Here is a 27,121-nt window from a genome sequence, read left to right as displayed (position 1 = left end):
GTATGCCCCCAGAGGTATTGAATTTTATCTTGAGTTGTGCACAATGTGAAGTCATCAAAACGCAACGTCCATTTCAGTTAGTTTTTACAGAATCATACCCAGCTTTTTTAAAGTGTGTATTTGGGTAGAGGAAGCTACTTGGATGTTGTTTCTGTGAGTCTATCTATCTATATATTATTTATATATTATTTGCCACAAGAAGACTGGGAAAGAATCAAAGTGAAACAAATCACTTGCACGTTTTGCTAGTAAGTAACCAGGATTGAACTGGATAGAATTAACTGCAGAATAAACATGCATTGGATCAGGATAAATGTTCTCCATTCCTAATTCATTCTCTCTTCTCCTCACCCCACGCTCTCTTTCCTTCCCTCCTTCCCCTCCCCCTCCTTTTCTCTTTCTTCCCTTCCCTGTGCTTGGAGGCCAATCCCCCCTGGTGTTCTCTTGGCTTACTGCTACGTATAGCTGCCATAGCAAACCTCATCCTCTCTCTTCCTCTCCAAACCTGCTTTTAATAGTCCCCACTCCATGATTTAGAATACATTCACAGGGTGGTGTTTGCCCACAAGTGATATAGAAGTCAATGGGTATGGCATGAGACACTCAGACTAACACAGAAGTCTTGACTTTCCAGGCCAGGGTATGGGTTGTATTCATGAATTCTGTGTCTTTAACAATATGCTACTTGCTCAATATAGAAAAGAAACACGACACTCCCCCCCCCCAAAAAAAATCCAGTAACATTTACATTTTAGGTGAAAATATTTACTGCCTGTCCTCCCCAATGTTAAAAAAGTCTCTGGGTTGTTTCCTCTTTCATGTGAGAAATAAATGAAAAACATTACATGATGAACTGAGGGCGAGAAATGAGAACCCTTGCGCAATTAAGAAATGACCTCTGTTTTCTTTATAAAGCTAGGCTTGAACCAGTAAGCTTTACGACCTCCCTCCGCCCCCAAGTGAACAATCCTGTCCTCATGCACTGGAGAGACAAAACAGATAAGAAACACAAGAACAAATGTTAATGGCTCCTTTAGCACCTCCATAAAACAGAGTTCAAGGAAATACACAGTTTGAGAAACAGTTGCAACATTATAATGCCATCTTCTAAACAGCTGCCCTTCAGTTTTTTGTTTATTTTGTGTGTGTGTGTGCTGCAAAAAAATCTCCTGTGAAAATGCCAACAGTCACTCGAAACCTGATCGGCTCTCAAACATTCATGAACATGCAAACAAGGAAAAGCTCAGTATCAAATTTGTCTTTTCTGAATGTTGTTTTCACCCCTACTCGTTAGGCAAATAGAAGGGGAAAGTCTTCTGCACAAAGTGAAGTTGTGCGTGCTACAGTTTCCTTTAAAGGAAGAAAGAGACTATTGATTTGAAGTCTGGCACACGTTATGCTGTTTGGGTGAGGCAAAACATGACCTCTTCACCACCTCTACACATACCCTCTGGGAAATTAATAGCCAATAATAGTTCTTTATTGCTGCTTTCTTGACTTGGAACCATGTTGGGAAATCTTCCCAATATAAGCCTCCTGGAGTGTCATTGGTCCCAGCAAGTATATAAGGAGAGCAGGACAGGGAGACAGTAAATTGCACAGAGGAACAAGGAGGCCATGCATCTGGAGCTGTGTTGCAGGGTTTTTGCAGTCTTGCTCTGTTTTCCCACCTGGATGGAGGCAACTGGTGATTCCAACAAATGCGCAGGTAAGAGATTTTAATTTCTTGCCAGTAAGTAAAGCCATTTTATACCATGATTCATATGGAGGGTGGGAGGAGAGTCTTCCCCAGTCGTACAGATGCCATGGTTGAGCCTGGGACCTTCTGCATGAAAAGCATGTGTTCCACAAATGAACCAAGGCCTCTTCCACCCTTGGAGAATGCTGAACATCATACAAAGATCATGATGGGAGGAGTGGTTTCTACATTTTTTTGAGTCGTTTTTACATACTTAAAGGTTGGCATATCTATCCCTGGGTACACAGAAATATATATACATGTAAATTATTGTTTTTTAAAAGCAAAACACCAAAGGTCTGATGAGGACCTTTGAACTTCTGAAAGCATCCATGTGTCAGATGAGATTTTGTGGGGGGGTGGAGACGGAAGAGGGAACTGGTGTGCTCAAGCCCTTAATAGTTTCTGGTAGATAAACTAGGGTTGGAGGAATGTGAGCTGAGAGGCTAAATAACTCAGCTCCCAGAATTATTTCAGGAGGATGAAAGGGGGGGCATATTTTCCAGCTGTTCAGAACCTCCACCCCAAGATATAGCAATAGGTTTCAATCCTGAGTCCTAGAAAGCAAGGCATTGGAGCCTGGGAAAGGGGAAAGATGACTGTTTCCCTTTCCTGAAATCAATCTCTCTCTCTCTCTCTCTCTCTCTCTCTCTCTCACACACACACACACACACACACACGATGGCTATAAGGTTTTCTGAAGCCCTGAGCAAAAGCATTCCTCTTAACAGGTGGGGATACACTGCAACATTTTGTTTTAGGTACCACCTGATATTTATTTATTTCTACCTTTCCCACTTGATTTTCACCCCCCTCTGTGGAGTTGTGCTGTCCTTTGAACTGTGACACTGGTGCAGTGCCGACTACTATTAGGCAAAGGGAGGTGACTGCCTCAAACAGCAGATGTTAGGGCAATGGAAGCACCTGCCTGGCTGTTTTCCCCATGTCCCCCGGTTGAAACTTTCTCCTCTGATAGAGTTGTCAGTGTCACATGCCCTGCCCTATACCCCTATATACTAAGCAGCCAGTCCTGGATCGTGGTCCTCTGCATAATGCCCAGGGGTGTAAGTGTTTACTGAACATAGCAGGGGTAAGGAACTCCTGGTCTGTGGGGCAATTTTGGCCCAGCACAGGTCCCAATTTGGCCCGTGGAGCCATTTTCCTCAAACCATGCCCACCTGCCCCACACCTGGGCCAATGTGTAACATCAGGTGTGGAGCAGGTAGGGATGCAGCCGGCACGGCTGCACATGCCAGTTCCCCATGGATAGCACAGCTGATCCTTGCAGAGAGAAAGGTTGCTCGCTGCTTGTCAGCTGATGGGCGGTGACTTCAAGCCTGCTGCATCAGGGAGGAACTGGATTGTGCAGCTGATCCCTACAGAAAGGGAAGTGTTGAGCATATAGGGATGGCAAAGTTCCTTGACCTGTGCTTCCCAATGACAGAATATCATGGTGAAATGAAAATGGGCAGTTGAAGGACACATTCCAGCCAGGCATAAAAGAAGGTGTGTAGCTTGTTGAAGACTGATGGGGGCCAGAAAAGAGAGGCCTCGAGGGCCACATGTGAGCCTCCCCATTGTTGAAACAGGGTCTAATCTCAGGTGGACACTGACGTTAACATAGGGGGTGAAATACTTCATTTCCTATCTTTTCCCACAGAAGTGAAGATTGTGGGTCTTTTGCGTGATGAGAAGCTTTGCTTTCCTGAAGGGATGTCCTGGGTTTCCTGGAGTGGCAGGAACCCCTGAGAATCCTGGGAGCTGTAGTTTGTTAATGGTGCTGAGAGTTGTTAAGAGATCCCAATTCTCACAGAGCTGCTGTTTCCAGAGTTCCCTGAGAAGAGGCATTGATTGTTAAACCACTTTGGGGTTTCTAGCTCTGTGAGGGGAGTAGGATCTGTCCCACCTCTTAAAAACAAACATTCCAGATCCTAGATATGCCAAAAACAGAAATAAAGAGAAGCATGGCAATCTTCAGTTTAGCAAAGCCAGGGATTGATTTTGGATGGCAGGTGTGAAACTTGATACCTGCAGCACTTGTTGGGAGGAACTTAGCCTGTAGACTCCCTTCGGTCTACCAGCTGACCTCATGACTACAACATCAACCTAAGTTTTGTACCCTTCCCCCACTCCCCTATTTCCCTCAACTCTCTACCCCACCCTTTATGGGTGACATCTGGAGAACTGGAAAGCGTGCCACAAGTTTGTGACATTTGGTGAGTCCGCAGGTGGCGCTGTGGGTTAAAGCCTCAGCGCCTAGGGCTTGCCGATCGAAAGGTCAGCGGTTCGAATCCCTGCGGCGGGGTGCGCTCCCGCTGCTCGGTCCCAGCGCCTGCCAACCTAGCAGTTCGAAAGCACCCTCGGGTGCAAGTAGATAAATAGGGACCGCTTACCAGCGGGAAGGTAAACGGCGTTTCCTTGTGCGGCTCTGGCTCTGGCTCTGGCCAGAGCAGCGATGTCACGCTGGCCACGTGACCCGGAAGTGTCTCCGGACAGCGCTGGCCCCTGGCCTCTTAAGTGAGATGGGCGCACAACCCCAGAGTCTGTCAAGACTGGCCCGTACGGGCAGGGGTACCTTTACCTTTACCTTTAATCAAGGTATTAGGGACACGGGTGGTGCTGTGGGTTAAACCAGAGAGCCTAGGACTTGCCGATCAGAAGGTCAGCGGTTCAAATCCCCACGACGGGGTGAGCTCCTGTTGCTCGATCCCTGCTCCTGTCAACCTAGCAGTTCGAAAGCAAGCGAAAAAGTGCAAGTAGATAAATAGGTACCGCTCTGGCGGGAAGGTAAACGGCGTTTCCATGCACTGCTCTGGTTTGTCAGAAGCGGCTTAGTCATGCTGGCCACATGACCCGGAAGCTGTACACCGGCTCCCTCGGCCAATAAAGCGAGATGAGTGCCGCAACCCCAGAGTGGGCCACAACTAGACCTAATGGTCAGGGGTCCCTTTACCTTTACCTTAATCAAGGTATTGCCCAATTGTGGGTTTTGGAATCATTTCGCCTTCAGTGTATTGTTACGATTTGCTTAGTAACAAGTTTGTTTTCTTTAAATATCAGGTGATCGAGGAGATCTTTTGGCCCTCTGCCAATCCGGTGAGTTTCTTTCTTGCTTCTCTTGGGAAATGCACCCTCTGCCATCTAGTGGCTCAACTTTATAATAATCCTCAAACTCTAATAATATAAAATCGCAAGGATGTTGTTGCTTTGCAGTTCAGTTTGCCCCAGACAGGTAGCACTTAGAACTACAGTGTGACGAGCTACTGGGCCGTCCGGCAGGTGGACCAATGGACAGAGATGCAGGTCAAGGTAATGTGAGGAGGAGAGGCAGGTGGGCAGCTCAGGCGATTAACCCAGGTGAAGCAAAGGGGAGGGATCTGGAGAACAGAGATGAGGGTGGGCAGCCCAGGCAAGTGGCCCAGGTGAGGAAAGGATGAAGGAACTGGAGGACAGAGATGCAGGCAAGCCAGCAGGGGGCTCAGGTGAGTTGCAGAAACCGGGTGAGGTCCAAAGTTTTCTTTTGTGAGGTGCAAAGGGAGGGAGGAGGGGTTGGCCAGGGAAGGAAGGTGGGGGTTGACAGAGTTCAAAGGAAGGGGGGCAGCAGTTGGTGAGCTGGAAAGGGAGGGTGTAGGGGGTTGGTGAGAGAAGCAAGTAGGGCTTCAACCCTAGTGTACTATATGTTGTTGTTTAGTCGTGTCCGACTCTTCGTGACCCCATGGACCAGAGCACGCCAGGCACTCCTGTCTTCCACTGCCTCCTGCAGTTTGGTCCAACTCATGCTGGTAGCTTCGTAAACACTGTCCAACCATCTCGCCCTCCGTCATCCCCTTCTCCTTGTGCCCTCCATCTTTCCCAACATCAGGGTCTTTTCCAGGGAGTCTTCTCTTCTCATGAGGTGGCCAAAGTATTGGAGCCTCAGCTTCACGATCTGTCCTTCCAGTGAGCACTCAGGGCTGATTTCCTTAAGAATGGATACGTTTGATCTTCTTGCAGTCCATGGGACTCTCAAGAGTCTCCTCCAGCACCACAGTTCAAAAGCATCAATTCTTCGGCGATCAGCCTTCTTGATGGTCCAGCTCTCACTTCCATACATCACATAGTACACAAAGACAACAGTGTACTATATAATGATCCACAAACTGCCCCCAAATACCTACACCATGGGTAGTCAACATGGTGCCACCAGGGATGATGGGAATTGTAGTCCAGCATATCTGAATGGCACCACGTTGCCTACCCTAATTGCTTATGTGACAGTAGTTCCTCAGGACTGCCACGATAAGGAAGCGAGTCCATTGTGAGCTCTTCAAAGCCTCCCACAATTCTCCTTTCTTCAAAGGCATATGCGGACTTTGAAATCCCACAGCTTTCCTTCCTTCCTTTCATTCATTCATTATATATGGTTTAACATTCCCTTTTCGTGGTACGATATGCGACTGAGCTGCTGATAAAATCCCAACATCATTAGGCAAAGCAGGGGCTGCTTCTAAATGCTTCAAAAGCCCCAGTGAATGAAGTTTCACACGCCTTATAAATGTAGAAGTGTTATAAAACGTAGAGATAAAAGGATGTCTCTTTTACCCAAGGGCCAGTTTAAAAATGTGGAGTAAAATTTGTAATCTGCATTAGCGACCTGTAGGAACACTTCTAAGCTAAAAGCAGACAGACTAAACAAGATCACTCTCACAAACACAAATAGCAAAATGAGAAACCCAGCTTTTGTGTGGACATTTTATAGTATACAATGTGAAAAAGTGAGCTTTAAACTGTGTTGTAAGCAACAGTAATATTACATTAAACCAGCAGCTCCCAAACTTTTTTGTCCTCTGCCCCCTTGGTTCCACAAACTCATCCCCAGTGCTCCTACCCCACCCTATAAAAATATTTATTCAGAATAGTGGTTTGGACAGCCCAATAGGGAAGATAATAACATAATAAAATTCACAGCAGTCACAATTGATAGCACATTCATTCAAAACCCAATTAAAACCAATTAGTCAGATAATTCAACAAAACCAATGAACTTGATCCAGTGATACCAGCTTTTCAAAATCTCATTCACACTTCCAGCACTCCCCACCCTAGGTAATCCCCCCACCCCCCACCCCCGGGGGTGGTACCACCCTCTTTGGGAACCACTGCATTAAACAAGTGAAAATGAACCTATGGAGTGGTCTTAATGCACTGTCATCAATATCTGCAGGTTTTTTAATTGGTAGCACTGATGTTATGGAATTCACTCCCTGCTGGATAAGAGAGGCCCCCATCTATATTGGCATTCTGCTGGCTTTCGAACTGTTTGCACAGGCATTCCTTTGACCTCTTGACCTATTTAATTGGTGTTCTGGTTTAGCAGGATTTAATTCTGGATTTTAGAGTTGTTGTTTTTTTTTATTATTTTGGTGTCATGACTTGGATTTTAGAGTTTTAATTGGATCCTTTTATTATGTGTTTTTATTCCAGATGCTTATATCTATCTGAATGTTTCTCTCATTGGTTTTTATACTTGTAAACAGCTTAGAAGCCTAATTTGGCATTAAGTGGCATATAAATAATAATCATATAATGACCGTAATTGGGAGCTGTGGTGGTATCCCTAGCTTGCTACATTTCCTGCCTCCATTGCCTTTCATCTTGCCTTTTGTCATTTGGCATATTCTCCCAGCACCAAGAAGCTGCAAGGAGCTGCTGAGCAAGGGGGAGTTCCTGAGCGGCTGGTACACCATCTATCTGCCAGGCTGCTGGCCCCTGAGGGTCTTCTGTGACATGGATACTGATGGAGGGGGCTGGCTGGTGAGTGGCTGCTTTGAGGTGAAGGCGGTGCTACTGCAGTGTACTACGCCCTGTATTGTTATTGGGATTTTTTGCTCCCGTTGGGTTTGATAATTTATTTATTAAACTTATTCGCCGCTTGTCATCTAAACGGTCTCCTAGTAATTTGCACTTTAAAAAAACTTTTACACAAATAACATAGAGAAGAAAATTTATGTAAAACATTAACATTCCATACAGCATGGGAAAATCAAGCGCGCTCTCTCTCTCTCTCTCTCTCTCTCTCTCTCTCACACACACACACACACACACACTTACAGCAATGGAAAACTTTGTAATTATGCTAACTTAAGAACATTGCAGTTTTTCCAACCCACTAACCAGCAGATTAAAATAAAAACACAAACACTGATCCTCCTGCACTCCGTTGCCCAGAAGTTGGCCGCCTTAAAAATCCCCTACCCATACCTTCCAACACAACGCAGCCCAAATCCAGGATGTCATTTTCCAGGTCCGCATTTCCATGCCTGTGAAAGCTAGGGTGGGAAGCCTCTTGCACTCCAAATGTTTCTGGATTCGAACTCTTAGCAGCCCTATCAGGCATGGTCAATAGCTAGGGGTGCTGGGATGTGAAGTCAAGCAAAAACTAGGAGGCCATAGCCCCTGCCACTCAAACACTGGATGTGAGAGGCTGAATGAGAAAACAATACATTTACAGGCGATGTACTCATTTTTTTCTGCTATGTTTGTTTCTATATCTCTTTCTCAGGTGTTTCAGAAGCGGTTGGATGGGTCTGTTGATTTCTACCGTACCTGGAATGACTACAAGAAAGGCTTTGGGAACCAGCTATCGGAATTCTGGCTGGGCAACGAAAACATTCATCTCCTGACACGGGAGGGTAACCCCGCCTTTGATCTGGGGATAAGGGTGGAGGGGAAATTAGATTTGGTTTACAATGTAAGCTGAAGTTGCACAGCCATACCTCGAAATCCACACTTCTCTGAATTTTGCAGTGCAGTTCTCCAGCTAAGTAATGTTACAAAAAGTGCATGTGCAGGGGTAAAGTCTGCATACAAATGAATGTATTAGAAACAGCGTACTATTGGGGGAAATAGTGTGCATAAATGTGTATATTCGCACACAAATGCATTCATTCATTCAAAACTGATGTAAACATGTGGGGAACTGAACTTAAGACTGGAAATCTGAAAGAAACCAGAAAGGACTTAGGTGCCAATCCCCATCTGGAAAAACATTCTTTCCAGGCCAGTAGCAGGGACCTGCTATGCTATTGTGAGCCTCTGGGAGGCAAAAGAGAGCTGTGTTTTTATTCCATCACAACAATAATATTGGATTTATTTGCAGCAGCCTATCTGTGCAGGATTTAAAAATACAATGTCTCCACTACCCTCTTCCACCCCATTCTTCTGATAGCAGCCCCAGGTTCAAAATTTTAAGACACCCAGTGATGTGTTTTGATATGACAGGCGCAAGAACCATTTTTTAAGGCAGCCCTGTTTAGGGAAGCTTTTCATGTTCAGTAGGTTATTGTATTTTAGTGTTTTGTTGGAAGCCACCCAGAGTGGTTGCGGAAACCCAGCCAGATGGGCAGGGTATAAATTATTATTATTATTATTATTATTATTATTATTATTATTATTATTATTATTATTTCCAGCCTGAGGACCACGTCCCCAACCTTCTAGAGGCTGCTTTGGAAATATTTCTTGTGCCACATCGCACATAAGTTTTTCAAGTGTGCAAAAGGCAAAGTTGTGCTGAATTTCTGTCCTCTTTTCCTTAGGGGAGCACCAGCTGCGTGTGGACTTGGTAGACTTTGACGACCGCAAAACCTTTGCTCATTACCAGTCCTTCCAGCTCAGGGGAGAAGAGGAGAAGTATCAGCTTGTCCTGGGGCAATTCCTGGGTGGCACTGCAGGTGAGGGACTTCAAACCTGCTTTCCACATGCACTGTGGCCTGGTTTGCATGCCGCTTTAAAGCAGGAGTGGGGAACTGGACCTGGTCAGAGGCATTTAGTGCATATACTGGAGGTAACGGATCTCTGATATCAGATGGTATCAGGTGACTGACAGGTCGGCATGGTTTGCCTAAAATGGTCGTCTGGGCCAAATGCAGAGGCCTGGTGGGCGGGCCTAATTAGGCCCACAGGCCAAAGGCTCCCTGCTGCCATTTTAAATTATAGTTAAGCTTACCTATGGTTTGAAGGTACAGTGCGCTGGTGCACCTGGTGAGATTTCTCCTCCCCGCTTGCTCTGCTACACTGCTGTGAGCTAAGTCATCGTTTGAACTTGGGCTCGTGGTTTGTCTCTCTCCAAACAAACAAAGAACTTTAAGCAAGGTTTCTTCTTGGTTTGTTTGTAGGGGGGAAATAAACCACAACTCTGGGTTTGGATGAAACACAGAGCCAAACTATGGCTTAGCACAGTGACAGCAGCAGCAGGGAGGAATGAAGGGATATAGCAGGCCAACAGTTACCCACCCCTGCTCTATTCTAGCCTGCTGCTGTCAGGTATATGGTGAACATGGTGAATCAAGGATGATCCAACAGCTGTTGTACATGGAATTGGAGGGGAGGCAAATCTTGTCCTTTTCCTCAGGCAGCAAAATATATTGAGCTGGCCCTGTCACTTTGAAGACCAAAATATTTAATATTCACTCATTCTAGACCTGGGATTGCTGTTTTGTTACTCCAGCAATGACTGCTGTTGGAAATGTAACAGCAGAGATCATCCTGTGTGCAGCTAAAGGGTTAATTCTGTTACTGTTATAGTCAGCTAGCCAAGAGGGGAGGTGTGGCTTAGCAACTAGGCAGAGCAGCTTGATGTTTGCTGAGGTAGCACATGCTCAGATTGGTTATGTTGCCCTAAGGGAGTTTTCCTCAGTATGTTTGGTTGACGTACAAGGCTTCTGCCAAAAGAAAGACAAAACCTCTGTTCCTTTCTTGTCACATTATACACTGTTTTTGTTCAATTTCCTCAGTAAACGGTTATCAGGATTTCTCTTTTCACTGCACTCCATTTGCATTATTTAAGTGACTTAGCTAGGAGCTGCCAGGTCTCTAGCTCCTGACAGACGCATCACTGGCACCTACTGCATTGGGGGCACTGTGGGAAATTAAAGCGGTTATTCTCACACCCAGCAGCCGCTCAATGCTGATCAAAGGGCTGCTTCTCCTCCCAACCAGATGAGTCCACTAGGGCCTACTGACATGGAAAAGGCACTTTGACCGAAGCTCCCTCAGACCCAGAGGCACTGATGCTGGGGGGGGGGGCGGGCGGGAAGAGAAATGTAATGGGCAGCAGACAAAGGAAAAAAGAGAGCACTTTTACACCACCTCTTTCTGCTCTGCAGGTGACTCCATGACCTTTCACAGCGGGCAGCGTTTTTCCACCCATGACAGTGACAATGACACCGGGACACAGAACTGCGCTGTCACTGTGCATGGAGCTTGGTGGTATCTCAACTGCTATAGGTCCAACCTGAATGGAGGCTATCCTATTGGTGATCGGAAAGGGCAGACCTATGGCATTGACTGGGCAACTGGCAAGGGCGTTGGCACCTCCTACAAGCGCACAGAGATGAAGATTCGCTAAAGAGATCCCATTTGAGGCCTAGAAAGCAACCAAAGGGAATGAGTAAAGCAAAAATTAAGCAGCTATATGGGCGTTTGTGTGTCTCTTTATTTTGCATGAGGGATTATTCTGCTTCCAAAATCCGTTCAAGCTTTTAATAGGTGAGGGAGAGGCTCCATTAGGGCAAAACGTTTACTGTCCATACTGAGGATGCCTAAGAAGCAAAACATTTCAAATCACAAAGGCCAAAATCAATAATAATAAAAATACAATCCAGCCCAAAGTACCTGGTTTATTCAACAAAATACTCAAATACTGAAACTGCAGCTAGCTATTTATTTATTTGCTTGTTAGCTACTTGATCAAAGAGCTCTCTAAGCAGTGTGAAAATAAAACACACCTAAAGTCCACCACTGCCAGTTAGAACACTTAATATTTGGCAACCTTTGTAAATGGATATGTCTGACTTTGTTTTGAGTTAAATGAAGCAGTCCCCTCTAGCCTAATTCTGGCAATATTCACACCATACATTCAATGCACTACAATACCTCTTTAAACGGTCATGACTCCCCACAAAGAATTCTGGGAGCTATAGTTCATTAATGGTGCCGACAGCTGTTAGGAGAGCAATATTCACCTCCCAAACCTACAGTTCCCAGAGTTCCCTGTAAAGTGGGATTGTTTGTTGAACTGCTCTGATAACTGTAGCTCTGTGAGGGGAATCGGGGCCTCCTCACAGCTATCAGTACCCTTAGCAAACTACAGCTCCCAGAATCCTTTGAGGAAAGCCATGGCTGTTTAGTAGTGTAGTGCTTTAAATGGCCGGTGTGAACCTGTCTGCTGTGACTGGCAACAGCTTTCCAAGGTTTCAAGCGGACTCCTTTCGTTTTCCAGTCCTGATTTTTTGCGGGAGCTTTTAATAGGAGAGAGCAGAGGACAGGATGTCCTCGACCTCAAGGTAAGTCTCTATCCAGTTCACTTTGGTTGCCAAGGGAGGTTATGTAGGGATATTAAAATGTTTGACAAGGCAATTTTCAACCCTGGGTCATATCTGGATGAGAAAGAGGCATTAATAAAGCTAGGGCTGTAATCGGGAAGACCGTGAGTGCATTGGTATTGGAAAAGTGAGTCAAAAAGGCTTCAGGCCTATCCATTCTCTGTTTTCATACTGCCATTAACCTCTTTACTTTTTCCACCAGGTATTTCCTTTTGTTTTCTGTTGTCAGACTGTGGTTGTCTACTTGACTTATATCGGTTTTATACCATCTTAGCTGATAGTTCCCACCCAAGCATTCTGGGAATTGTATTTTGCTAAGGATGCTGACAATTCCCTGTTAGCAGCCTCTAGCACTGGCCTCCCATCACACAACAGCAATTATCATAGTTCTGAGGGAAGTAGTAATACCTGTTAAAAGTATACTAACAAACATATTGTTATGAGCACCTTGTTTCTCTGAGTGGTGAGAAATCCCAGGGGTTGTGGAACAGCACTTAACCAATTTTGTTTCCTTTTAGGGAGGAGATCACTGGAGACTCCTGGGTGGTTTGTAATATTTACGTTTATTTACAAATTTATTTAGTTACTTGATTTCACAGCATTTCTTTAGCGCTTGATTGTAACTAAAACTCTTGAGTGGTTTAACAAAAAAGACTCCCAGCAACATTAAAACATTACAAGTATCAGTTAAAACAACAACAACAGGTAAAAACAAGTATTAAGAACATTCAAAATATCATTAAAATCAGCAATGCCAAAAAGAAATTAAAACACATGTCTGGATTCTGCGGATAGGCTCCATGGTTCATTTTGCATAACATAAATCCCTGCATATTTTACATAAACTAAAACATTCAGTATTCCATTATTACATCCATCAAAACTTATTTACACTGTTGAATTTATCTGCCAATGTTTTCAAGTGTACACAATTTGCCCCCACATATTCAATAAACATTTTCCAATCTTCCTTAAACGTATGTTCTTCTTGTTCTCTTATTCTATATGTTAGGTTCGCAAGCTGCACATATTCCATCAGTTTAAATTGCCATAGGCAAAAATGTTTTAATCGGGCACCAAAGGATACAACAAAACTCCTGAATAATGGAAACAGGCAGGGAGTTCTAAAGTGAAGGTGCTGCCACACTAAAATATTAACAGTGTCAGTTAACAGTGCCAGTTCCACAGATCAAAGTGGCCGATTGGATGGGGGGGGGGTAGCGGTCCTGAAAGTAAACAGGTCCCAAACTGTTAAGGGCTTTATATACTAATAGTAACACGTTGAACTTAGCCCAATAGCAAATTGGCAATCCGTGCAGGTCTCTGATCAAAGGTGTTAGATGCTGACAGGGTCGCATCGCTGTCAGCATCCTGCACAAGCTGTGATTTTCCAGATCCAAGGAGCAAAAGCAAAGCCCCACGTAGAGCACACTGCAGTAATCCAATCCTGAAGTAACGAAAGCTTGAACCACTGGGGGCAAGCTTTCCTAGTCCAGAAACTGTCTTTTCTGTCGTACTGTCCGCAGATAGCCAGTGAGGCTACCTGGGCTTCCAGTGACAAAGATGGACATAGCATCCGCAGACTGTGAACCTGCTCCTTCAGGGGCAGTGCAACCCCATCCAGGACAGGCAGTTGGTCAGTTTCTCAGGGGCACTGAAACCACTCACCCACAGCATCTCCATCTTGCCAGGTTTCAAGCTCAGCTTGTTTCTCCTCATCCATCTCACCCACTGTGACTACACAGCCCCTCCATTTTATGGAGAAATGGAGCTGAGTGTCATTGGCCCACTGATGGCACCTTGCCCTAAAACTAATGACCACTCTCAGTGGATTCATATAGATATTAACTCGCACTGGAGATAAGACAGTTCCCTGCTGGAATTAGTGCTTCCGCCTTTGTTTACTTGTGTCTTACTGGAACCTACAAGAAAGTTAATATGTTTCTAAACTGGTAAAGGTCAGACAGGTATTCTGCATTTCCTTTCTTCTCTTTTTAAACAAAATAATTATGTTTTAATATACTATAACATTGTATTTCCTATACTTGTCACTTCCAAGGAAAGTATGCTTAATCATTTATCCATGGTATTTTGAAGCTTATTTATCACTTTAACAGCAGAAATGCATCAAATAATTCTAGCTGGTTATTACTTTTAATATCATGAATGGGGGCCATAAACTTGCAAACTGCTTTCACGTCTGTCTTTCTCTCATTCTTCCACTGAAAGCAGTTCTGGAATTCTCCATTATTATTATTATTATTATTATTATTAATAAATAATACCCCACCCATCTGGCCAGGTCTCCCCAGCCACTCTGGGCAGCTCTCAACAGAACACTAAAAACAGAATAAAACATCAAACACTAAAAACTTCCCTAAACAGGGCTGCCTTCAGATGTCTTCTATAAGTCAGATAGTTGTTTATTTCTTTGACGTCTGATGGGAGGAAGTTCCACGGGGCGGGTGCCACTAGCGAGAAGGCCCTCTGCCTGGTTCCCTGTAGCTTTGCTTCTCACAATGAGAGAACCGCCAGAAGGCCCTTGGCGCTGGACCTCAGCATCCGGGCAGAACGATGGGGGTGGAGACGCTCCTTCAGGTATACTAGGCCGAGGCCATTTAAGGCTTTAAAGGTCAGCACCAACACTTTGAATTCAGTGGCTAGGAAAATTTTGTCCAGCTCCCATTGAATTCCCAGTCATTGTATGATTTGACCATTATTCTTCCAATATCCCAAATTTGGAAAGGATTAAAAATTCAATATATCCCATTATATCCACAATGGTGTTGTTTTATTTTTTTTTAAAGAATCCCCCTCATTTAACTTTATCACAGTTCCATTACATATGCAAGAAATCAGCCCCCTGTTCCTTTCATATCCAGCGTCAATACTCAACCTTTCCTAATCAGAGGTTAAATACCAACAATCATAGAATCATAGTTAGAAAGGACCACAATCATCATCTAGTCCAATCCCCTGCAATGGAGGAATCTTTTGCTCAATGTGGGGGCTCAAACCCACAACCCTGAGATTAAGAGTCTTATGTTCTACCAACTGACATTAAAAGCATCTTATAATAATTCCCCATCATATGTGTTGGTAGTGACTCAGCCAAATGTGTAATCTATTTTAACATGGTTCTCTGATATAAATTTGCCTATCACATCTTTTGCCATCTTAACTTGACGTCATTAATTTTTTCTCATTGGGTGTTCTGCATTTCAGAACACTTTAGTACAGGAATATGAAAGCTCTGGCACAATACACTCTGTGGTTTCTAAATGGTTAATGAGGAGGAACAGGACAACATTGTTGTACAGGAAAGGGCCAATGGAAAAATTGCAGCTGCTGGAGATTACCTTAATGGCCTTGGCAAGTATTCTATATGTTAGGGAAATTACAGGTCAGTGGCCTGCAATTACTAGGAAAGAGTTGGAGGTTTTTATGGAAGGTTGAAAACCATTTTTGCTACACCTTTCTCTCAAACTGTGTGTAAAAAACAGGGGTTGGGAACCCTCCTTTACCCCAGCCCACATGGTCAAGGTTTCTATCTGCCCTGCCTGTTTTTGGCATCTTGAAACCAGCCAAGAGAACCACATGAGTTTTTAAAGTGACTAAGAATTGTTAGCAAGAGACAAGCTGAGTAAGCAGTAGTGCAGTTAGGTGATTTTTGACTGGCGGGGGTAGTGGTGGTAGTGATCTTACAAGCACTCCACACTTTGGATGGAAATGTGAATTACTTTAGCATGTGGTACACCAGCCCTGCTGTGGTTTGAGGGCTCTCCTGCTCACTCTGTCCAAAAGTCCTGCAGTGATGACACCAATGGAAAAAGAACAGTAATTTTTCAGCCTGGAAAGATTTTTATTACCTTCCCTTAGGCTCACACAGGAGGCTTATACGGAGTCATCCCACTGCTCCATCTGGCTCAGTATTGTCTACACACAGAGTGGGAGATTTCTCCCAGCCCTATGTGGAGATGCCAGGAATTGAGCCTGAGCTAAAAACAACTTTTGTTTAAAAGAACTTCCTTATGTTGCTCCTCACACCCTTTAAGAGAGAAAAAGGGGATTCCCCACCACAATTACTTAAGCACATAGTAAGGATGATGGTAATCAGAAAAAAATCCAGAATGAGGCAAGTCCTGTGCAGGCCAGGCTTAGGTGGGTAGAATATTTCCACTCCTGGGTGGCATTTAAAAAAACCAACAACAAACCAGAAGCGTTCCAGTTCTTAGAAGCAAACTCTCATTCTTTGGAAAGTGACGTGGGACAAATTTACTAACAGAGTGATCCAGTCTAGGCAATGCACCCGCTGACCTCCTGCTGGCAGGACTGTCTGGAGAAGACGGGAAAATTAGCTGTAGACTTTTACACCTCTCCATCCCTGGTGGTTGTTTTTCTTTCCATATGCCCTCTTTCAGTTCTCCACTTCCTCTCTCTCCCTGCCTCAACTAAGAACCAGTGGGACTTACTTGTGCTCTTAAGAGTTTTCCACGTGGTTTTAAAGATGCATCTGCACCAGGTGTTTTCTCCAGGTTGCAGCCTCCAACCCACACAGCCCCACCCCGATTCTAGTACCAACACATCCTCATTACAAAAAGCTTCAGAAATACTACTGGTGTCTTCACACATCAACCTGCAGTATTCCATCACCCAGGGAGGTTCAATGATCAGGAATGGCATGCTCCAGGCTGCCACGTCAGTGCAGTGGAGGCAGTGCAGGATTTGCACACAAGCTGAATACCAATTAATTAATAAATACACTACATTTCAAGTTTTACGCAACTGGTTAAAAAAAGTAAGAAAACCGGGGAAACAGGCTCTAAAACAGACATTATTGTTCTGATGTGACAAAAATATACAGTACGTAATGACTACAATGTTATATGTCATGTTTGGTTTAAATCTGCAGAAATCAGCATTTCTTTGGGCCAGGTGTCCATAAGCTGTCAAACAGCATTGGCGGCAGGTGACATCAGGTGCAGGATATGCAGCATCATAAATGTGATTTAGAACTGGCAGGTGTGAGGAGCCTCTTGCCCTCCTAGTGTTGCTAAACTACAACTCCCTGGCCAATGGCCATGCTTGCTGGGGCTTATGGGGGTTGTAGTTCAGCAGCATCCGGAGAGCCAGAGGTTCCCCCACCTGGTTTAGGGCCATAACATGACATAATCCTACCCTGTGTGGCCCTGAGGCCCACCTGAGAGCTGTCCAAGGTCCACTGTTTCAGAAACACTGACCTGCCGTAGCTCTCCAGAATTTTACAGCTGCTGTCTGAAATCACATTAATCATGCTGTGTAAGGTAAAGGGACCCCTGACCATTAGGTCCAGTTGTAGCCGACTCTGGGGTTGCGGCACTCATCTCGCTTTATTGGCCGAGGGAGGCGGCATACAGCTTCTGGGTCATGTGGCCAGCATGACTAAGCCGCTTCTGGCAAACCAGAGCAGCGCATAGAAATGCCGTTTACCTTCCTGCTGGAGCAGTACCTATTTATCTACTTGCACTTTTGATGTGCTTTCTAACTGCTAGGTTGGCAGGAGCTTGGACGGAGCAACAGGAACTCACTCCCATCACAGGGATTCGAGCTGCCGACCTTCTGATTGGCAAGTCCTAGGTGCTGGTTTAACCCACAGCGCCATTAAACACCAGCTGCATACACACCATACTTTTGAAGCACTCCCCCAGAGAATCCTGGGAACTGTAGTATGCAAAGAGCTGGGAATTAAAGCTCTGTGAAAGGTAAACTACAGCTTCCATGATTCTCGGGGGCAGAATGTGCGCCCTAGGAGCACACGTGTTGCCATTCTACTTTGCTGTATACTTTCGGTGGCGCACATGCCGGATATCGCCCTTACTCGAGGTGGGAGCGGAGGGGGGAAAAGGAGCCGGACGCGGGTGCCAGGAGGAGGCACCGCGGAGCAGACGCCATGGAGACGGCTCTGCGTGTGCGCTCGCCGCTCTCCTCCTCCGCCCCCTCTTGCACAATCGCCCCGGGGGCGCTGGCGCTGGTCTCGGGGTGTTTGCGCCAACAGGAAAGGCGGCGGAAGAGCGCGCCCGCCGCGCCTCCCTTCCCTGCGCTCCGCTCCCGGCTGCGGGGCATTTCTCTCCCGCTGCGCGCCTCCGCGTCGATCCCCAGCAGCGCAGCACAGGAAGGAGAAAAATGCCCAGCGAGACCCACCCACCTCGGGAACTCGTCGAGGAAGTTTGGCGGGGCGGGGCGGGGCTTGGCGATCCCACGTGGGGCTGAGATGGACCAAGTTTGGGAGCTGTAAATAACCCTAAAATCGGAGGCGGGTGGAAAAACAAACGCAACTTTTCTGCCTGTTGGTTCGTTTGGGGCGAATCCGCGCAATGGCTCGTTTGTTTCTTTAAAAGAGGCGCTTTCTGACTCCGAGGGAATCGCAGCATGGAAGAGGACAGCAGCAAGCTGGGAAGCGCCGGGAGTCTCTGGCAGGACCCTTTGGCGATCGCGCTCACCCCCAGCAAGCCAGTCTCTGCAGGGAGCCAGGGCGCCCGAGGGGGCGGCGGCGGCGGCGGCGGTAGCGGCAGCAACGGGGGCGGCAGCAGCAGCGGCGGTGGCAGCGGTAGGGGCCGACCCCTGAGCGTGGTTTACATCTTCCCCGAGGATCTGGAAGAGCCTCTGCCTCTCCAATGCCTGCGGGAAGCCTGCAAGGAGGTCCCGGCGACGGAGCTGACGACGCTGCCTTTTGGCACCGTGGCGCTGGGGGACACCGCGCCCCTGGATACTTTTTACAACGCAGGTGAGTCCCTGCAAACGCAGCCTCTGCCTCGGCCGGCTAGCGGTTCCGTCAGTTCACCTGGGAAGGAAACCTGCCCAGGGCCAGTGGCGTAGCGTGGGTTATCAGCACCCGGGGCAAGGCAAGTAATTTGCGCCCCCTAACCCATGGATTTGCGCCCCCTAACCCGTGGATTTGCGCCCCCTAACCCGTGGTTTTCCCTAACCCCCAGATGTTGCGCCCGGTGCGGCCGGCCCCCCTGCACCCCCCACGCTACGCCACTGCCCAGGGCAACTCCGTGGGAGAGCAGAGGGCATTGGCAAGTCAGAGCTTAACGCCGCGGTTTTCGTCCGGGTTGTCTCGGGTGGACCGAGACGCTGCAGATGTGATCAGATGTTGCCAGCGTCCACCGCTGCAGGGCTCCTCTGCATGTCCCCACGAGGGTTGGAATGTCGTCCATTTAGTGAATTTCTACTCGCACTTATAAGCAGCTGTTAGTGTCCCGAAAGACAGCCGGCAAGCCTGGTGAAATGGAAGTAGAATTCTTCTGCAAGTTTGAGTCTATTGGTTCAGGACTCAATGTTGACAAAGGTCCCCCCTCCCGTAGGTGTTCAGTGTATTGCACACTGACTGGCAGCTGCTCTCTGGGGTTTGGGGCAGGAGTCTCTCTCAGCCCTACCTGGAGATTCTGGGGATTGAACATGGGACTTTCTGAATGCAAAGCAGATGCTCTACCACTGACCTATGGCCTATCCCTAAAGGCTATGAAGGCTGTGTTGTTATTATCAGTTACAGCTGTTTTAAATGATCATCATCTACACATTTTATGATTCTCACAGAAACTTTGCACAGGCTGTACCAATTGTGTTTTGTGATGTTTGGGTCATATGGTTAATTCTACTCCACCCCAAGCATACCTATCAGAGAATCTTAGAGTTGGAAGGATTTTAAGGGTCATTTAGTCCTTCAATGCAGAAACCTCGGCTAGAGCATCCATGACAAGATGGCCATCCAACCTCTGCTTAAAAACCTCCAAGGAAGAAGAATCCACTGTCTCTCTAGGGAGTCTTTTCCACTGCTGAACAGCTCTTGCTGTCAGAAAGTTTTTCCTAGTGTTTAGTCGGAATCTCCTTTATTGCAACTTGAAGCCATTGGTTTGAGTCCTATCCTCCAGAGCAGGAGAAAACAAGCATGCTCCCTCCTCCATGTGACAGCCCTTAAGATATCTGAAGATGGCTATCATATCTCCTCTCAGTCTCCTCTTTTCCAGGCTAAACATACCCAGCTCCTTCAAGCGCTCCTCATAAGGCTTAGTTTCCAGACCCTTGATCATCTTGGTTGTCCTCCTCTGCACACCTTCCAGCTTGTCAACAGCCTTCTTAAATTGTGGTGCTCAGAATTGGACACAGTATTCCAAGTATGGTCTGACTAAGGCAGAATAGAGTGGTGCTATTACCTGCTTTGATCTGGACACTATGCTTCCATCGATGCAGCCTAGAATAACATTAGCTTTTTTGCTGCTGCATCACACTGTTGGCTCATGTTGATCTTGTGAAGGATTCCAGGATTCAGAGTAACTGTGACTGTGGTTCAGAACAGAACAATTAGCTGGATCACCTAATGCAGGATCCTTGCAGGAAGGCATGATACAGCTGTTCCCAATGCTAAGTGTGGGGAGGGAGGGAATGATGGAGGGAGAGGCGCACACACACACAGAGACGTCAACAGACAGGCAGACAGAGGAGGGAGCTATGCATATGAGTGGAAATTGCACTGTGGACAGAACAGAAGCCAAGTAATTTACATGGCAGTCACAAAGGGTGTGAGTAGAACACCTTTCTAGTGAACAGCTTGCCTAACAAGTTGAGCAGCTTGGGCAAGTAGCTACTCAAGAAGCTGGATGACACCTCCTATACTTCAAAAGGCCCCCATTTACCAGGGACAACCTAAATTTTTTGGTACCTGCTTATGATCAACTGCTGTCCCTTGTCTTTCAGGGATGCCTTTTAAATATTTGTTCAAGAGCACAAATGGATGACTGTTGCCTGTCTTTAGGTTTCAGCCCCATCCTCATGATCTATAGAAGTTAAATCTCTGTGGAGATGAGGGAGATGGGCCAATGCCTTTTGAGGTCCAGCTCCGAGGGCCTTCTGGTGGTTCCCTCACTGTGAGAAGTGAAGTTACAGGGAACCAGGCAGAGGGCCTTCTCGGTTGTGGTGCCTGCCCTGTGGAACGTCCTGTCAGATGTCAAGGAAATAAACAACTATCTGACTTTCAGAAGACATCTGAAGGATGAGGGAAGTTTTTAATGATTGATGTTTTAATGTATTTTTAATATTTTGTTGGAAGCCACCCAGAGTGGCTGGGGAAACCCAGCCAGATGGACGGGGTATAAATAAAGTAGTATTATTGTTGTTATTTATTAAACAGTGTTTGAAATTAGGCAGGCACCAGGTGCATTGTGACCAAGTGAAGATGCCTGGGCACCAGGATGGTGCCTGACATCCCCACCCCAGGAGGTACATGCCTGGGCATCATTGGATCTGGATTGCTTTCACATACTAGCAACACATCCTGTAGAATTCTATTTGCACAATCAGAATGAATTTCAGGAACCAAAATTATTTTTCTGCGCAACCTGAGCAGGATTGGTGAACATTATACAGTGGTACCTCGGGTTAAGTACTTAATTTGTTCCGGAGGTCTATTCTTAACCTGAAACTGTTCTTAACCTGAACTTTAGCCAATGGGGCCTCCCGCTGCCGCTGCACCGCTAGAGCACGATTTCTGTTCTCATCTTGAAGCAAAGTTCTTAACCTGAAGCACTATTTCTGGGTTAGCGGAGTCTGTAACCTGAAGCGTATGTAATCTGAAGCATGTGTAACCTGAGGTACCACTGTAGTTAATTGTTGTAGCTTGTCTTCACTTACCCCACCCCACTCCCCTGCTCACAGTTGTGAAGAATATTATTAAGTTATGAATGATCTGTGTCACCATTAAGAATAAAAGGTAGGAATAGGCCAATACATATATGTGTTTGGATTGTCCCTGGATCAAGTGACTTTTCTTCTTTAAGTTCTTAGATTTCTTAACCTATATCAAGGTTGTCATCTGAACTAGCCAGATATTTATCTATCATTTGAAAAATAAGACTTGAGAGCCACCTTGCCCCAAAATTGCAACTAAACACTCTGTTTTGGTGACTGTAACCTTGGTTTAAGAAACCATTTGGCGCCTAGCTTTCTGAGTTTCTAACACTGGAATTCATAACTATCTTGTTTCTTGAGAAAAACTGTGCTTTGATGCATTTTCGCCCAACTCGGCTTCAATCCAAATAGAGAGAAGGGACAACCTTGCTGTGTTTTAAGCTGATGGTATGTATACAGCCCCATATCAGCAGCCCTTGCCAACTACCTGTCTCAGAAAAGATTGAACCCAAGAAACAAGATGGGAGGTGTGAGAACAAACTGAAGGATGGGGGCAAGCTGGTGCTCTCTGTGGCAGTATTTGTGTCTTCTTTCTCCCTCCCTGCAGATGTGGTTGTGGTGGAGATGAGCAACAGCCTGTGCCAGCCCTCGCTCTTCTATCACCTGGGGGTGAGGGAGAGCTTCAGCATGACCAACAACATCCTCCTGTGCTGTTACACTGATTTTCCGGAGCTGCAGGCTCTCCGGGTGAGTCGGGGATGCAATTCAATTCTACAGGTGGAGTCTGTTCATGGAGATTGCTTTGAGACGCTGGACTACCCGGAAAAAGGGCCACTTGATCAGATCAGAGGAACATCTGTAGGGCAGGAGTGGGCTGCCTTTAGACTTGCTAAACAGTTGGGATTTGAGGAAACCCTTCATGCAGGGGAATAGTTAGGCAGTTTTAGAATCTGGACTTTCTGGGGCATCTGTCTTTTGGTAGAAATATGTGCAGTGTCCGTCCCGCCCGCTTTCTTCAAAATAATGGTCAGCCAGCCCTGCTGCATTTGTAGTGCCCTCCTACTCATTCTGTGGGTGGTGGTGGGGAATCCTGGACCTTTGCCCCAAAGTCCTGCTCTGATAGTATTACCGACTTGATGATCAAGACACTTAGAATCTGCTCTGAAAGACTGAAGTGAGGATAGGAGGAGTTTCTTAAATGTTTCATGTGCAGCGATTGTTCTGCTGAAATGCTCCCCCAAGTATGTTTTTGTGCGTAATGGAGAACACGGGTGTGAGTGCATGTATGTGTGGCAGATGACAGATTTTGTCAATGGAAAGAAAACAAAGTTGACGAGTGTCCTGTAGGATACGGCCCTTAGAGGGAGATTTACCCCCAGGGCAACGTTTGATTGATTGATTGATTGATTGATTGATTGATTGATTGATTCAAGTGCCTTCTGTCCTGTCCATCCTCCAGTCTGCAGGACATGGTGGCTAAGAACTTATAGATGAACTTTATCATAGAAGATAAAGTCATAACGGCAACCATTCAGCAGCAAATAATATCAGTAAAACTGCACCTAAAAATAGTTTATTCCCTTCTACGAATGCTTGATGGGTATAAAATATCTGCAGCCATCTTGCAAAAAGAAGCCTTCCTCCATCTCCCACTGCTGCCCAGATACAGATTGTGTCAAGCAAACAGGCAAGACCTTCAACATGTAAGGCTTAAATCAGTCCTACAGCAATCTAGCTATAGGCCAGTGGAGAGTGGGGAGAGACAGATTCTCTGGGAAGCTGCTTTATGCTGAGTCAGACTATTGGTGCATCTAGCTCAGTATTCTCTCCAAAGGGGTATTTCTAAGCCCAGCTTGGAAATTTCAGGGGTTGAACTTAGGACCTTCTGCATGCAAAGTGTGTGCTCTCCAAAGAAGCTGGTGCTTTCACTTTCAAAATTGTGAAAGTTTTTCTCTTAACAGCTACTTGCTGCATTAGGATGCAGTTCTGTGCATGCCAGAAGTCCTCTTCTGACCTTAATGCTTCTATATTACCTAACATGGAAGTGGGGAGACCCTTTTGTAGCCCAGTCCCCTATGGTCCACCTGAACAGCATAACCACCTGTCCCCACAGAGCTTTTCTGTATGCAGGTATATGCACAAAGGTTCCCATGCGACCCAGGACCCCAATCACCCAGATTTCCAGCTCACATGGAATCCTTCTTTTGTACAGCTGTGCATGTACAAAAGGCCCAGATGGTCAAGATGTTCACACAGACTCTATGGGGCAGAGCTACCTGGTACATTCCCAGTCCCATACTGAGTAACATAGAAGCATTGATGACGGAAGAGGGCAAGAGCAGGGATGAGGAACGCTTTTCAACCTGAGGGCCACTTTCCTTTATGGACAACTTTTGTACAGTAGGCTAGTTTCTACACACAAACACACCAACCTTTTTCCTCCATTTTGGTAAGCAAGATGTATTGTAAGAGTTTAAAGACACATTCTAGCCAGGCAAATGCACTCAAGGAGGTTGCAGAGCCGAGCCTATAAGGGGTGTGGTCTGGGGAGAGTCCCAGTAGCCAGACAGAGAAGCCTGGGGGGTTGCGTTCAGCATCCAGGCTTGACATTTCCTGCCCCACTTACAACCCACTTAGAGCAAAAGCCCCTCTTCAGATTTGGCACATGTTGCACTGCATAAGGTAGTACATTGTAGGAAAGCTGCATCATCTCACACAGATGATGTGAAGAAGAGGAGGAGTTTGGATTTGATATCCTTTGAGACTCCGAAGGAGTCTCAAAGCAGCTAACATTCTCCTTTCCCTTCCTCCCCCACAACAAACACTCTGTGAGGTGAGTGGGGCTGAGAGACTTCAAAGAAGTGTGACTAGCCCAAGGTCACCCAGCAGCTGCACGTGGAGGAGCGGAGACGCGAACCCGGTTCACCAGATTACGAGACTACCGCTCTTAACCACTACACCACACTGGCTCTCAGTGCAACATATTAATGCATGATAACACTTGCAAGAATTGCTTTGGATTCCCCTTTGGGGGGTGGCCTGTGCGTAGGAGTAGCAAGCTCTAATGAGTTTGTGGTTACTCTGCATGATCTTGTACTAACAGCTATCTAATGTGATAAGGAAACATCACACAGCTGCAGCATGGCAAGAGAGCAGCTTCAGTAGAGAGCTCATTATCTTACTGTTACCTACATGTGACCAAACCCTTGTGCTCTTCATTAGCGTATCAGAAGTAAAGACCACTCCAGCTTCGTTCTGTGTAGTCGTGCAACCCATCCAGATCAGGATTGATGTTTTGTCTTCTAAGCACATATGGAAGCTATCAGGGGAAGAAATGATGCGCCCCTGGTGCAAGTATGATAAATGGCTTAATAGTGTGATCCTATGCATGCCTAGGGACGCAGGTGGCGCTGTGGGTTAAAGCCTCAGCGCCTAGGGCTTGCCGATCGAAAGGTCGGCGGTTCGAATCCCTGCGGCAGGGTGCGCTCCCGCTGCTCGGTCCCAGCGCCTGCCAACCTAGCAGTTCGAAAGCACCTCTGGGTGCAAGTAGATAAATAGGGACCGCTTACCAGCGGGAAGGTAAACGGCGTTTCCGTGTGCGGCTCTGGCTCGCCAGAGCAGCGATGTCACGCTGGCCACGTGACCCGGAAGTGTCTCCGGACAGCGCTGGCCCCTGGCCTCTTAAGTGAGATGGGCGCACAACCCCAGAGTCTGTCAAGACTGGCCCGTACGGGCAGGGGTACCTTTACCTTTACCTTTTATGCATGCCTAGGGCTAGCCGATCAGAAGGTCAGCGGTTCGAATCCCCACGACGGGGTGAGCTCTCATTGTTCGGTCCCTGCTCCTGCCAACTTAGCAGTTTGAAAGCATGTCAAAGTGCAAGTAGATAAATAGGTACTGCTCCAGCAGGAAGGTAAACAGCGTTTCTGTGTGCTGCTCTGGTTCGCCAGAAGCAGCTTAGTCATGCTGGCCACATGACCCGGAAAAACTGCGGACAAACGGCGGCTCCCTCGGCCAGTAAAGCGAGATGAGCGCCGCAACCCCAGAGTCGTCCACAACTGGACTTAACTGTCAGGGGTCCCTTTACCTTTATGCATGCCTACTCAGAAGTAAGCCCCAGTAAATTTAAGGGGTATTGTATCCAAGTAAGTGTAATTTACAAGTAATTTACACTACAAGTAAGTGTAGGGACGCGGGTGGCGCTGTGGGTAAAACCTCAGCACCTAGGACTTGCCGATTGTATGATCGGCAGTTCGAATCCCCACGGCGGGGTGCGCTCGCGTCGTTCGGTCCCAGCGCCTGCCAACCTAGCAGTTCGAAAGCACCCCCGGGTGCAAGTACATAAATAGGGACCGCTTACCACCGGGAAGGTAAACGGCATTCCGTGTGCTGCGCTGGTTCGCCAGATGCAGCTTGTCACGCTGGCCACGTGACCCGGAAGTGTCTGCGGACAGCGCTGGCTCCCGGCCTATAGAGTGAGATGAGCGCACAACCCTAGAGTCTGGCAAGACTGGCCCAAACGGGCAGGGGTACCTTTACCTTTACCTAAGTGTAATTTCAGCCATTCAAGAGTGGGATCCTAGATATGGAGAAAGATAACCTACCATCTAAGTTCCTAACATTAACAAAGCTGGAGATTAATTTTTGGTGGGACATTAGATAAAGGGTCAATAGAGGCCAAACTGGACAGTATTGCCTAGTGATTGAAGGACACTTTACCTCCATAATAAGCAGAGTCTTTTTGTTTGACTGGAATGGGTCCTTGAATCATGAAAATGCCTCTTGCTTGCCTGGATGTCGTGTGTGTGTCTGTAGAAGCCTTCGACTTTTGCACGGCTTGAATGTAGCCTGTTGTGCAAAGGGACATTCATTGTTTCATCAGTTTTTAAAAAAACACCCCAATGGGCTTTGAGCACCCAGGCAGCAGACTAAGTAGATCACCTGCTCACAATCTTCCCCACTAGCATGAAACGGATTGCATTTGTGCTTAAATTATAGTGACGCATTCATACGGATCAGTTAGCGCAAGCCATTTTTATGGAGGTCTGTATCCTTGTCTGTGGTGATGCATTTCTACTCCTCCTTGGTGATGTGTAAACAGCCACTCTAGGAGCGTGACTTTGTGGCATGCGTTGAGGCCCAGGAGGCTTCCAGAGAAAGTGATGCATTAAGTCACTGGAAGGAGACCTTCTTGCCTCACTTCCTGGAGGCATGGGTTTTCAAGATAGGCAACCAAGTTCAAGGGAGGCTTCTGGCCTGCTATGGCATCATACAGAAACACACCGGAAACCAGAAACACACCGGAAACAAGCCTGCAGGAAGTTCTTGTGCTTCTTCAGAAAGTCTATGGATT

General features: G+C 46.5%; 2 protein-coding genes and 1 long non-coding RNA gene across 3 annotated transcripts in view; 2 read left to right on the top strand and 1 right to left on the bottom strand.

Annotated features, from left to right (window-relative positions):
• Window positions 1–1,297: 1,297 nt before the first annotated feature.
• On the top strand, window positions 1,298–11,191 carry LOC307221644 (ficolin-2-like). The gene is made up of 6 exons (XM_079986366.1): window positions 1,298–1,708; window positions 4,799–4,834; window positions 7,404–7,531; window positions 8,280–8,409; window positions 9,316–9,450; window positions 10,885–11,191. The coding sequence occupies exons 1-6, from the start codon at window positions 1,618–1,620 to the stop codon at window positions 11,124–11,126; spliced, it is 762 nt and encodes a 253-aa protein (XP_079842492.1). The 5' UTR covers window positions 1,298–1,617; the 3' UTR covers window positions 11,127–11,191.
• Window positions 2,528–3,956, bottom strand: LOC307221805. The gene is made up of 2 exons (XR_013841536.1): window positions 2,870–3,956; window positions 2,528–2,836 (listed from the first exon to the last, which is right to left on the bottom strand). It is a non-coding gene; the product is annotated as an uncharacterized lncRNA (long non-coding RNA).
• A 7,042-nt stretch (window positions 11,192–18,233) lies between the features above and the next one.
• Window positions 18,234–27,121, top strand: part of MAP3K6 (mitogen-activated protein kinase kinase kinase 6) — a 40,626-nt gene continuing 31,738 nt past the window's right edge. The window contains exons 1-2 of the mRNA XM_079985899.1: window positions 18,234–18,865; window positions 22,376–22,515. Of these exons, the coding sequence (XP_079842025.1) occupies window positions 18,511–18,865; window positions 22,376–22,515 (495 nt within the window). The 5' untranslated portion in view covers window positions 18,234–18,510. The remainder of the gene's footprint in view (window positions 18,866–22,375; window positions 22,516–27,121) is intronic.

The sequence above is a fragment of the Podarcis cretensis genome (assembly GCF_951804945.1).
Source record: "Podarcis cretensis genome assembly, chromosome: 8".
Classification (NCBI taxonomy): domain Eukaryota; kingdom Metazoa; phylum Chordata; class Lepidosauria; order Squamata; family Lacertidae; genus Podarcis; species Podarcis cretensis.
This window is presented reverse-complemented; position numbering and strand designations above follow the sequence as displayed.